This window comes from Pocillopora damicornis, chromosome 7, assembly GCF_964200805.1.
Source record: "Pocillopora damicornis chromosome 7, jaPocDami1.2, whole genome shotgun sequence".
Taxonomy (NCBI): Eukaryota; Metazoa; Cnidaria; class Anthozoa; order Scleractinia; family Pocilloporidae; genus Pocillopora; species Pocillopora damicornis.
Window position 1 is genome coordinate 9,767,147 of NC_142676.1, and position 13,592 is coordinate 9,780,738.

The 13,592-nt window shown below is 38.8% G+C and overlaps 1 protein-coding gene and 1 pseudogene across 1 annotated transcript; one reads left to right on the forward strand and one right to left on the reverse strand.

Annotated features, from left to right (window-relative positions):
• Positions 1 to 3,719: 3,719 nt before the first annotated feature.
• LOC113671296 (putative skeletal organic matrix protein 5 pseudogene) lies at positions 3,720 to 5,068 on the reverse strand (annotated as a pseudogene).
• A 49-nt stretch (positions 5,069 to 5,117) lies between these two features.
• Positions 5,118 to 8,585, forward strand: LOC149042457 (uncharacterized). The gene is made up of 2 exons (XM_089213311.1): positions 5,118 to 5,423; positions 5,577 to 8,585. The coding sequence occupies exon 2, from the start codon at positions 5,614 to 5,616 to the stop codon at positions 8,050 to 8,052; it is 2,439 nt and encodes an 812-aa protein (XP_089069437.1). The 5' UTR covers positions 5,118 to 5,423; positions 5,577 to 5,613; the 3' UTR covers positions 8,053 to 8,585.
• The last annotated feature ends 5,007 nt before the right edge of the window (positions 8,586 to 13,592 follow it).

Here is a 13,592-nt window from a genome sequence, read left to right on the forward strand (position 1 = left end):
TTTTTATTAGCTACCAATGAAAAGAGAGGAAGAGGATCATAGGATTATTTCACAATTTCACAGCCTTAGAAAGATCAGGTAAATTTTATTGTCGGTAGCACATCCAACAACCCCAAGTCTCAATTAACCATTTGCCTTGATGAAAATTGGCCAATTCTAATTGTTTGATGGGAATATCGCATCATAGCCATCCAACGTGCAATTTCCGAACAGTGTTGAGATTCCTATTAGTTTCGTTTGATATTAAGGTGTTACAGCGCAGGTAGGCAGTGATCGTAAATATGTCGAAAGTTATGCCTGCGAGGAGGCCTATCTTTTCTTCGCTATTGCTAATATAATATAAACCTGAAGTTTCATTTGCGTAAATGTCGTCTTGATTTAAATTGTGGAATAAGGGAGGTCATCGGTTTGAACAATGGCCTCAAGAGAATTCCATTCATTGCAATTCATTAAAAATCTCCGTTATTGCTAAAATGGAGCACATCCTCCAACAGCGATACTCTTCAGGAAGTGAATGATATTCTTTGAAAAAAGAAATAAAAAGAAAAAAGACAGTGCTCGTCGAAAGCGTCCATAACTCAAAACATTTATGATATAACTGATGAACCACATGATGCCTTTGAAGTTCGTTTTTTGACATACTTAATACATCGTCAGCTGTATAACGAGAAATAAAATGAAATTATGCAATAGATAGTGTAACAAACTGAGATGTCAACAAGAATAAATTAACAACAAAAAAGAGTCAAACTATTTAAGCTAAGAAGGGAGACTAATTAGTATGAAAGGGTAAATTAAGATGTTCGAGCTGCGAATTTAAAGACGGCTTCTCCCAAAAGATGTGCCTGGCTTCATGGCAATTTTCAATTGGAAGCTTGTGGGAGCAGAGTCCAGAACCTCTCAAGTGCTTAAGAATGTGGGAATGTTTGTCACAGGAGAGATGTTCGGGGATGCAAGTGGCGACGTGTCTATTGGTTTCACCAACATAACAGGCACTACAGCCTGCTCATGAAAACTTATAAATAACTCGCGATCGTAAACCCGCAGGGATAGGATCCTTGATCCCAAACCAACTCTTAATGTTAAAACTGGGTGTGCTAACTAATTTCTTAATTTTGGGTTGCGTTTCGACGGAAAAAGGACCGATGTACGGTAATTTAAAACACAAACAATTTTTCCTACGAGCAGCACTCTGAGAAGAATCGGAGGTGAAGTTATTGTTAAGAAATTTTCTTACAAAATTCTCGATGATATATAAGCAAATTTTTCAGAACTTCTAACGGTTATAAGTAGATTTCAATTATCGGGCTATTATAAATACAGGTAAGGTTTGGTTTGGTTTCCCGAAACAAATCTCATCGATAAACAAGTTAATAACTGCCTCCAGTGTCCACAAAGGTTGTCTAGAATGCGAAAAACTTGCCAAAAATTTTGCACCAACCACACCCTCTGGCAAATACTCAAATCGAGTGTCTAAACAACTAATATCCAAAGTCCCAAAGGTAAATTTGTATAGGTAATCACATGATTTCGAGTGCAATTTGGAATAAATAAGCACGAGTAAATTTTTTTAAAGACTAACAAAATTGCACGAGCCCGTAGGGAGAAAAATCATGTGATTACGTGTTAATAATATACATGGAAAAATACGAGATGGCTTATCATAATTAAACATAAGCAAAGCGCGCGCGTCAAGTGCAAAAATAATTTATTTAAACCTTGCGTTCGGTCAAAACAACTGCGAACGATCAAAACAATAATATATTATGCAATGATATCTTCACATCTTTAAGGTGCAAAAAAGTTCAAAGTCCGGCTAAACAGTTCAAGGAATTGTTCAGTCTGTGTCCGAATCACTTTCGATGAAATGGAATCGTCGTTTCCGAGGTTTAACCATGTTTGTTTTTAATTTCGGCGTGTGATCGCTCGAGCAAAGTGTTAAGCTGGGTCGGCTCGTAATTTTCGATTTCCTCGGCAGTTCCCTTCTCTAAACACCACTGTTTCCAAACCGACAACTAAAAAGCAGTGCTTTTTACAGTGTTTTCGTTGTTTAAGCTGTTTTTCAGCTACGGTGGCGAAAGAAAACCCACTTAAAACACCGGCCATTGTTTCGCTCGCAAATTTTTTCAAATTTTCAAATTTTGTTGCGACATCCAAGACTCGCATTTGATTGGCTACCTGTGAGTTTCTTTGATTATTGACCAATCAGAATGTCTGATTTGTTTCTTTCTTTGCACTGAATTAATCCTCTTCTGCACTGAATTAACTCTCTTCTGCACTGAATTACCTGAAAACTGCATTTATCTTAACCAATCAGAACTAAGTAATTTTTCCATGTATATTATTACAAGAGGAAACAGATCAGTTTATATTCTCTTGTATGAGAAAGCTGATCAAAAGTTAACTAAATTTTATAATTACAGTCAAAATTCTTTTAACCCTTTTATTCCCGAGATCAGATTTTTGATTCTCACATTTCTCTGTAAATAAGTTATGAAAACTTGGTGCTAAATCAAGATAGAAGCTTCTAACCAATAAGTTTGAATATTCTCATTGTTTGCTGAAAAATTTACGGATATTATAGGGAGAAGTTTCATGTTAATTACTTCTGCGAGTTAAAGGGTTAAACAAAATCCTCAATGAGTTGGCGGGTACGTCGGGAGGTCAGCTATGTGCATAATGGTAGCTGCAGACAGTCTCTTTTTATTGGAAGAAAAATGTAACCTATGGCGTTTTTGTTTCTGACGCCATTATCTGAATCCCAGCTAAGTGCAACACCACCAGTGTTTCCAAAGACTTAACTTTTTCAATTCTCTAAATATATATCCAAAATGTCGGCACACTTTCTCTGTTTAAGTCTAAATTGCGAACATTACTCTCATTCCCTTTCTTTTTCTTACTTTTCTCAAGCTAGTTGGTCATGTTTCTTTGAGTGCCTGCTATTGTTGTGGTTGTTTTAAGTGTGTGTCCTTTTTAATTTCCTTTTCAACCGAAAATATTTTGTGCCTAAATCACGCCATATAACTAATACCTTACTTTTGCAAAATATGAGGATTCTGTAGCTCATATACGCCTCTTGGTTTTCCTACAGGTTTCCTCGCCACAAGTTAAATTTTTAGTTATATTATATTGCATTGCTGTTTGTGAATTCTTTTCATTTGTACTTATATATTATAATTAAAAAATGAAAAATAAGCAAACAAACAAAATAAATAATGAAATAAAATAGATGCGATTCCTCTTCTACTTAACCTGATTCTAGAAGCCCTCGATATGTGAACTTCTTTTTTTTAGTCCTTTGCTACGGTAAGATAGTTAACAGACTTGTGAACAAGCAAACTATTTCCAAGTGATGCCTCTAAGTGGGATAATGTAACATTGCTCATCAGAAGTCAGTGAGTACAGTTGGCGCGTTGTTTTATGACATTGCAAGTAACGTTTTCGTAGATCTCCATGCCGCGAGAATTTTCACGAAAGATTTGACCTAACAGGTGGGTATCTTGGTCTCCAGCGCATCAGTTGAAAAATAAAATAGTGAGGGCGGTTGTTCTTTTTGTTACAGTTCTTTTACATTGGGAATATAATTAAGAGAGAAAAAAAAGTATACTAGCGATAATGATAGCGCCGACAACAACTACGAAGATTGTACGTAAGACACAAAAAATGACAATAGAAAGTTGTACTTGTGACAGGAAACTTTATATCGTTCCTTCCAAATACTACTGCACAAATATGTATCCCATTGCTTTGATTTTTTTGTTCCCGTTATCTGCTAAATAATAAGCTTCGTTTCCACACGTGTTGGAGTCATCGTGTTGTCCTCCTCCGCCAAATCCAAGCCTGGAGTCGCATCCTGCACAGTTGTTAAGTTCATTTGATATCACACCTATTCTTATATGAGCATATATGGACGTTCCTCTGTGTTCTGCAGCATTGAATCCTTCTTTGTTGCACAAATTTTGCAATGATGCTTCAGGACCAACCAGCGACTTCCAAGTATCTCGACCTAAGGAGGTAGCACGGTACTCCCCATCGGCAATCAGTGAGTAAAGTGATTCAGCTTGCTTGTTGATAAGAATGAACCTGTGCTGCTCGCCAATTCTCATACCGGGGCAGATTTTGTCAAAAGAGCTGTTCCAGTAGGTAGGAAGCTTGGTTTCCTGATCGTCAAATCCGGTCTTTTCAGCATGACGGTTGTAATCTATTTTGTTCTTCCAGTAGTTTGAATCGTAATGAAAAGTGGTCTGGGTCGAAATGGATGATATTTTATGTAGTTGCAAACAATTCAAGCATGTATTCAAGAAAATTAGATTTTGATAAGCTGATTTGGGAAGGTCATTATTTATCACCTGTGTGGGCTGGGAGGAATTTTGTCGATTTATGATAAAATTAATCTGATTTCCCAATATGGCTATTTATTATATTGCTGGCAGAGCCAGTGGGCAATAGAAGTGAGTACCGTGTTCTGATTGGCTACCCGAGCGGGATTGCCCGCTTTGGAGCGGACACATAAAGTTCATAATTTTTGGAAAATCTCAAAAGGTGACAAAGAAAACTAAACGACTTCCTTGGGTTTACTACTTCCTCTCGGTCCATAAAAACGTAAAAAAAAAAAAACAAAAAAAAGCTCAGCCAATATCCAGCCATATTGACCTCGCATTATTTTTATGATCCCTCCTCCCCTCACACTGTCAGTTAATTAGATGTCAATTCTCTAAAGCCCCCCCCCCCCCCTTCTCCCTTATACTCTGTAAGGGACGACTTATCCCTTTCCGTTTCCCCAGAAAACAGTGTGATCCCCTGTCCTGTCCCATCCCAGACGATAAATACCGAAAGATCGCAGATTGACCAGAGATGAAAAATGAGGCTTATTTTTGAAATTACAAAACATATATTTAAAAGTTAAACGATTAGGAAGTAATGTATTAATCAAGTGAATATGAATTAAAGTGCAAATCAATGTTTCTCAAGAAGAAAATGTAAATCACACCTTACTGCCATCAATCTTCATAACTGGTGTCCATCCTCCACCACCACATCCAGAAAGTTCTTTGTGACACTGAACCATAAAGTTTCCTGTTAGAAGTTTTATTCTTGCCACGCTTGGAAATTTTGACCTCAAATTGGGCCAAGGAAATGTCCACTAGATTCCAGTCCTTTTAAGGCCAAATTTCGCTCGGCCATTTTCATGGCGACTCAGAGGGACCCGGGGAGTCATCTATTTTGCCTGTTTGCGGGAGACTTGTAATGAAAACAAACGTTTGGCGCTAAAAAATAAAATCTATTCCTTTCAAGCTTTAGTTTGATATCTGATTCATCGACTTTGTCCATATTTCTTGATTTTTGCATTCGTAGTGAACACAGGGCTCCAAAGAACGATCGCAGTTACAAATATAAGTCTTCAGTCGACTTCAAAAACGGAGGTAAATAATGTTAAAGCACTCGTTTTGCTCAAAAAGGAAACGGTAGAACCACAGAAGAGATATTGATCGTTTATAATTTCGAGTTGAGCGGTCATAATTTTGCTTTTATATGTGTAAAAATTTGTAACAAAAATACTCAATTTTAATTGAAAGGAAATAGCCTGTGGCCCATGACCGTGGCGATCGGGCAATGGGAAGTAAGAAGAGAAGAACCCCTCGGAGATCGCTTGCATTTTCGCAGAAGAAACGATTCCCTGTAGCTGAACTAGCTAGAGAAAGGGCTACCCTTCGAAAAGAGTATCTGTCAAAGAGTAAAGAGCTCTCTGCTCTGAGAAAAAAGTTAGAGCGCCTACAAAAAAATGGCGAGAAAATACGAGAATGTGTGGATCAGCTTGAGCTTGAGGTGACCCCGCCATCTCAAAGCCGTGCGACAGCATTTGAAATCTTGCAAAACACTTCTACAAGTAGGAAAAAAAGCCCAACTGAACTCACTGGAGAGGGTAAATTAAATTTACCGAGACGAAGTGCCCACAGAAGGCAATTAGAGACCCTGATTGCTGCTTCAGAGGTGAACGGAGGTTCCGTGGAAGATAGAACTCGTGCTCTTGATGGAATGTTTTCCACTGTTCTCAAATATGGCAAAATGGCTGATATTTCTAAATATTTCGATTCTTCTAAAAAGCTTAAAAGGGCAGCTGCGATGAAAATAAATGCTCAAGCGAAGGAGTACGAGGAAAGCAATGAAAATTTCATCCGTTCCTTATCTCTACTGTATGCAGGGGGGATCATTGGAAAAGTAAAATACCAGCAGGGGAGATCAGCAATGGTTATGAGACATACTGGGAAAAGAACCATGAAAAGTTATCTTTCAAGGGAGAGAATCAAATTTGGCTTTGGAGTTCCCATTCCAAGGCCACTTGCTTACAGTGCTCTCATGCACAAAATTGAAGAAATCAATGTTGGAGAGACCTTGTCAGTGAGAGAAACACTGTGCACTACCTTACCCAGGGATCAACGAGTTGATGGGGTCTACAGAGACTTAGAGACAATGCTAATTATGCTTAGTCAATTTTACTTTGAAACAAATGAATTTAGAAAGGACAATGACAAACTTAATTGGTTTGGTCACAAAGAAGGATCCTTTAAAGTGGCAATTGGGGGGGATGGAGCACCCTTTGGGAAGTGGGATGAGTCAATGTCCTGGTTGGTGAGTTTCTTAAATGTTGGGCCAAGAGTGGCTAGCCCAAATGACAATTTTCTTTTATTTGGTGCCAACTGCAAAGAAGACCACCCATGTGTAGAGCAATTTACTCTGCAATTAACCTCCAAGATTGAAGCAATTGAGAAGAAAACATATACAGTGTCAGAGAAGCAAGTAACCTTCACTTTTGAACTGGTTCCCTCAGACATGAAATTTCTGGCTTTCCTTAATGGGGAACTTAACAATGCTGCCACTTATTTTTCCAGCTTTGCAAATGTATCAAAAGAGGACTGTGTTACACTGAATGGAAAATTTGGGCTAATGAATGATTGCAAGTGGAAACCATGGCCATACAAAGATAGATTAAACATTGCCAAACAGGTAGAAAGTTTTAAGGCAAAGCTTCCCTCCAGCCTTGCAGCCTCAACAAAAAGAACAAAAATCACCAAATTTATTGCCAGTAATAAATCAAGGCAGGAATTTCAGCCACTGATTGGAAAGTTGTGTGATAAAGAGGTTGTAGAGCCCCTTCACCTTAAAAACAATGGGGTACAGCATTTACACACAATGCTATTAAACCTAGCAATTTCTTCAAGTAACCTCCCACAGAAGATCTCCAGCCTATCAGACCTATCCCCAGCATGTGCAATGTCAAGGTACATGAAGGCACTAGAGTGTGATGTAAAAGCTGGACGTTTGAAAAAGCAGCTAGGAAAGTGGATGCTGGAAGATAGGTCTAAGGACAAAGACTTTTCTTACAGACTGACTGGAAAGGACTCAAGACTTATTTTGCATGGGTTTATGTACCTTGTGAATGCCATCAGGGGGGATTCAGATGATCCCAAATTGCTTATGAAACTTTTGTTCATTGTTTTCATTGCAATGAAGCTCAGAGATTGTGCCTCCATTTTTTCAATGTACCACATTACTCAGCCAGCCATTGATGAACTCAAGGTCTTAGCTCGGGATTACTTCACAGCAGTCACACTCTTCACAGGCACTGTATCAGGGACAGTTTGGAGCATTGGACATTTGGTCCCAGTTCACACCCAGTGGGTATTTGAGAAATATGAAACTGGATTAGGAGTGAACACCATGCAAGGGAGGGAAGCCAAGCATGTTCAAATTGCCAGCTATGCAAGAAACAGCCTTTATAAAGACCGCTGGAATCAGGTATTCAGGCATGATTACATCAGTAAACTTTGGCTCCCTCTCCGCCAGCCATCTCTCTTGACATATCATCAATCAAGAGACAGCCTCATCCCCAATCGCATTACCACAGATGCACAACACTTTTGCTCCTGTGGGTTTTCCAAAGGTGAACACGACGACAAATGTTTCTTTTGTGGTCATAAATTCATGGATGAGATCAAGAAGTCTGTTGCGGAGGGAAAGCCTACTAGAGAGTGTTTGAAGTACTTGTCTTAACTTGGTCGTGGCTTAGTCTTACAAGCCTAGTGGCCCATGACTGCCAGAGCTTATCCCAGTTTCCGTAGCATGAAGCAACTATTGTCAGGTTTCCCTGACAGTTTGCTGGTACCCATTTATACTCCTGGGTGGAGAGAAGCACTATGGAGTAAAGTGTCTTGCCCAAGAACACAACACAATGACCTGGCCAGGGCTCGAACCCGGACCTCTGGATCCGGAGTCCAGCGCGCTAACCACTAGGCCACCGTGTCTCCGACTAACTATAAATCGGAGTCAAAACATTGTACCAAAGAAATAACAGAATTGGGATCATGTGTCAGACACTCTCCGGCTACCTCAATTATTTTCATAATAATAACAAATTCTGAGAGCGTGAACCTATTTTAATAACCGGGAAAGAAATTTTATTTTAATACACACACACACACACACACACACACACACACACACACACACACACACACACACACACACACACACACACACACACACACACACACACACACACACACACACACACACACACACACACACACACACACACACACACACACACACACACACACACACACACACACACACACACACACACACACACACACACACACACACACACACACACACACACACACACACACACACACACACACACACACACACACACACACACACACACACACACACACACACACACACACACACACACACACACACACACACACACACACACACACACACACACACACACACACACACACACACACACACACACACACACACACACACACACACACACACACACACACACACACACACACACACACACACACACACACACACACACACACACACACACACACACACACACACACACACACACACACACACACACACACACACACACACACACACACACACACACACACACACACACACACACACACACACACACACACACACACACACACACACACACACACACACACACACACACACACACACACACACACACACACACACACACACACACACACACACACACACACACACACACACACACACACACACACACACACACACACACACACACACACACACACACACACACACACACACACACACACACACACACACACACACACACACACACACACACACACACACACACACACACACACACACACACACACACACACACACACACACACACACACACACACACACACACACACACACACACACACACACACACACACACACACACACACACACACACAACTACATACTTTTATTGATGCTCCCTAGAAAGGGTTTTTCAGCTAAACACAATACAATTACAAATACAGATTTAAATTTAAATTAATTAAGAATATAAATGTAATTATAACTATAATAAATGTCAAAAATATTCTAAATGTAACGAATATTCTAAATGTACAGTGTTGTTAGTAAATCTGCTTAATAGTTTCCTTAAGAGAATAATTTTTATTGTTAGGGGTCTGCCAGAGACTGTTCCCCTTTTCTATATTTTAATTCCACTGAGGGCATTGCAACAATAACATATAAGACAATTAATGTACCCACAATTGTGTTAGAAGTGTATAAAATCATAAATATAACATCTATTACATATATGTTGTTGTCTCGACTCGATTACAATTTAAGAATGTACCACTGCATCCAATCAATACTGGAAAAACAAACTGCTCCTGTTTCAATGCTGAATGATGCCAAATGCATTCCAGTACCCGTAATGGAAATTAAATTGTAAAATTTCCTCTTTAAACTTGTATCTCATAATTCCATTCTTCCTGTCGTCAACAATAAGTTTTACCACCCCTTTTCCAGCTCCTAGCTCCTTTGTAAATGCTTCGCAGTCCTCAAATTTATTGAACAAAGCACACAGTCTTCTCATATTTGTGAATGTTATTGTCACTGAACCGGGTTTCTTGTGCGATTTACGATCCCTTTGTTTAATAGACTGAACACTTCCTGCGGCATCGGAACATCGAAACAGATCACCCAAGGATGGATTTTACTCATCCGTGGAGTAAGGCGTGTATTAATTCCATTCTTAGCTCTTATCATTGTTCGTTCCAACATTGGATATACATGACTGATTTCATGCTCGTGTCGATAGCGAAGGGGACCATATTTTCCTTTCACAACAGCTTCGGCCAGTTTCTCTAGTGCGTTAAATGTCTCATCTAGATCTTTCAACTTGTGAACATTTGAAATCTGGCGTTCGAATTTCGATTTCTGCCGCTTTAATGCTCCTTTGATCCCATTAAAAAGTTCTTCTTGGTCAGGCTCACTTTGGGACGCCATTTTGATTTGTTTGTGTACATGGGCCCAGACCCTGCGCGGCCGAAAGAGTTTGGCCCAATTTGAGGTCAAAATTTCCAAGCGTGTGCCGCCACATCTTGTGTAAAACTATGGAAACAAAAAACAAAGGATCAAGATGAAACTGCTTAATTTTGCATTTCACGCATGCATACTGTCAAGAGATTTTATAATAAAATTCGGATATAACGCGCGCTCTCATTGGTTGAAAGAGCGTGCTATATCAGAGTATCGGAGCTGAGCTAAAGCTGTCACACCATCTGCCAAATTGTACCATGTCTCACGATTTCCCGGACTTGACTCTCAAGGTTTTTTACGTCATCTAAAAATTAAATTCCGGAACAAGCGAGCAGGAAAATAGCAACAGGAGAATCAAATAAAGGTTTGTAAACATGGCAAGCGCCGTAGTTTACGTTATCATAACGTGAGCAGAGACAAAAATTCTTAAAGAGAAAACGAAATAAACAATCCGAGTTTTTAAGGTTTTCACGCTCGGTTATATTGCAAGCTTACGAACATTAATAAAATCAAACACAGCTAACACCCGTATGGTATATAAAGTTTCGCGTTCAAAAACAAAACAGAACAAAACAGGAATGATGAAAATTATAGCCAAATAAGAATAACTGTTAAAATTCCAGCTTAAGAAATGGGGAGAAACGTTTGACTACGTCTCGTGTTTCTCCCTACACTTCGTTTGTGCTTTAGCCGCTTCCTGCGAGCTTTCCAACAGAACAGAGCACAGTCAAGGCTTATTTATTCGTTAAATAAACTACAGCTCATATTATTGTGTTTTACCTTGAATTTTTAAAATATTGTACATGTTCATGCATAGATGGATTTAATTTATCATATTTTATTTTATTTATTTTAATTATTTTAATTTCCAATTTTTTCCAGCTAATTTTCCGCATTTGCAAAGACACAGCAGCTTTATGAGAACATCAGACTGACTCGTTAAGGTCTTCTGATCAGACCATGTTTAATTGTTATTTGTGTTCTTTGAGTCTGGAACTGTTTAAGCATTATTGTGGTACTCACTTGTGTAAATCGTACGCTTCTTTGCAAGAGCTGGCAACAACTGTAAAAAAAGACATTTTAAAGTTCAAATGTTAGCTCAGTAAGTCGAGACGCTTTTTAATATGCAGCAATTCTTGTGTTGCTGTTATTGACAGTCGGAATATTTAAATGAAGATAATTCGATAGCTCCACAAGGACAAGCTACAAAGTGGCACAAACGACAAAAATACAAAAGACAAAACATAATAAAAACCAGTTAAGGAAAAAAAAGGAAAACAAAGAAACACACCATAATTCTCGGTAAAGAAGCAAGCAAGTAGAAAAAAAAAACTAACAATGCAAAAGGTAAATTTTATTCATGGAAAAGCTCTAAAGTAATCAAAAACCATCGCACAAATGGACGACCAAGATCATTTGAATATGATTCGGTTTTGCTGAAGCCAGATCACATAAAAGAATTCCGTAATCAAATATGCGCTTAAGATCGTAAAATAAGATGTATCCCAGACTAATAACCCATAGAATAAAATGGTTCTTTCGATAAACGTAGGTCCCACATCTAAATTCCATGTTGAACGAGAAGTAACAACGACAAAGCAAACAACAAAAAAAAGCAAAGCTTCTTCGATATGTACCGGTTCTACACAATTTAGAGCTGAACCCTTTCTTGCAGATGCAGTGGAACGTGTCGTCGTCATAATTTGGGACGCAGGTAGCATCATTTTTACAGGGGAAGGAGGAACAGGGTGACTGCAAAGACGAATCACAAAGACAAATGTCGTTTATGAGTGCATTTAAAAAAAAGCAACTGACACATTCCATCAATATATGCCCAAAACTAGGATCCTAAATATCGCTTTATTTCTCTCTGTGTCCTTTTGTTTTACAAGTCACTAAATAATTTTCACAGCGTCACAATTCCTTCTTCCTCATAGCCTAAAGTGAATCATAATTTCATACAGATTTTCCAATTAAAGGGCCTTTTTATCTGGGTGGAGGGAGCGGGGAAGATTTTTGTATTTGTATTTGTATACTTTTAATATTTTCCCCCAATATTTCACAGCAACGTTTCACCTTTAGTTAAATAGAGAAGTTGTTGTCCTTAAAAACCCCTACATATCACGAGCTTATCACAAAGTCACTAACCTTCCGAAAATAATGATTGGAGGTTTGGTTAACATGGTACATGGTAAAGTTTTTGTACTTATCCGAAGACAGCAACTCACACCAAAGCTTTCCATCAGCCGCTTTAGAAGCAGCTACGTTAATAGAATGGCACTTTGAATTTTCCAGACATTTCGAGTGGCAATCGAAGTCATCATGTACGGTGATTGCCTCAACGGGAGGGATATCTAAATACTTGAGGGTGTCTTTCATGAAGCTACGTTTCCGGATATGCTTCGATGTGTAACAGATTTCATCTCCATTCAGAAGCTTAAGGTTTGATCCTAAAGAGGAAAAGAAATTTAGTTACCACAGAGGTCATGAGCTCATGTAAATAGCCAAACAAAAGGAATTTAACCATTTGTGATACTTTTAGCTTTGAGGTTGTTTCAGATTAGGCCATCCAAATTCTTAACTTCGTTTGATAAATGTCAACTTCGCTGTTCCTCTTGATCTGGGTAGTTTTTACAGCATATCAAAGCAAATGTTTTGCTTTGATGTTGCTGTTGTCATTTTTTCGGGGGAGGATTCTTTTTTTTTTTTTTTAATGATGGATGGAACATATTTGAACGCTGTGCATTCAGAGGAAGCCTGCCATCGCCGGTAATCAAGTACTGCGCCTGCTTTCCATTTCAGAAGGAAATGAATAAACAACAAAAAAACTTAAAGTATAATCGCAATAGGTATGCCAAGCGAAAAAGTTGCCAGAAATAATTTAGGAATAAAGGCTTGAATCATTGTTTAAAACGATATTGGCGTATTCAAAAAGCACTGTAGTCATATTCAAAATAGTATTGTTAAACACGAATTTAATTGGACTAACCTTGAGAGCAGATCGCCTGAGCCATCGTAGCTAAATAAGCGGATAAAATGCAAGCGATAAGCCTAGAAAACATGGTAAATCAGAATGAAGCTTTCAACTCGAGGTATAATGATATTGCTTTCAGCAGTCCAGAAGGCTCTAATTTGGCGGCAGTCTTGTGATACTTTTAAGAGCGTAATAGTGGCGAGTT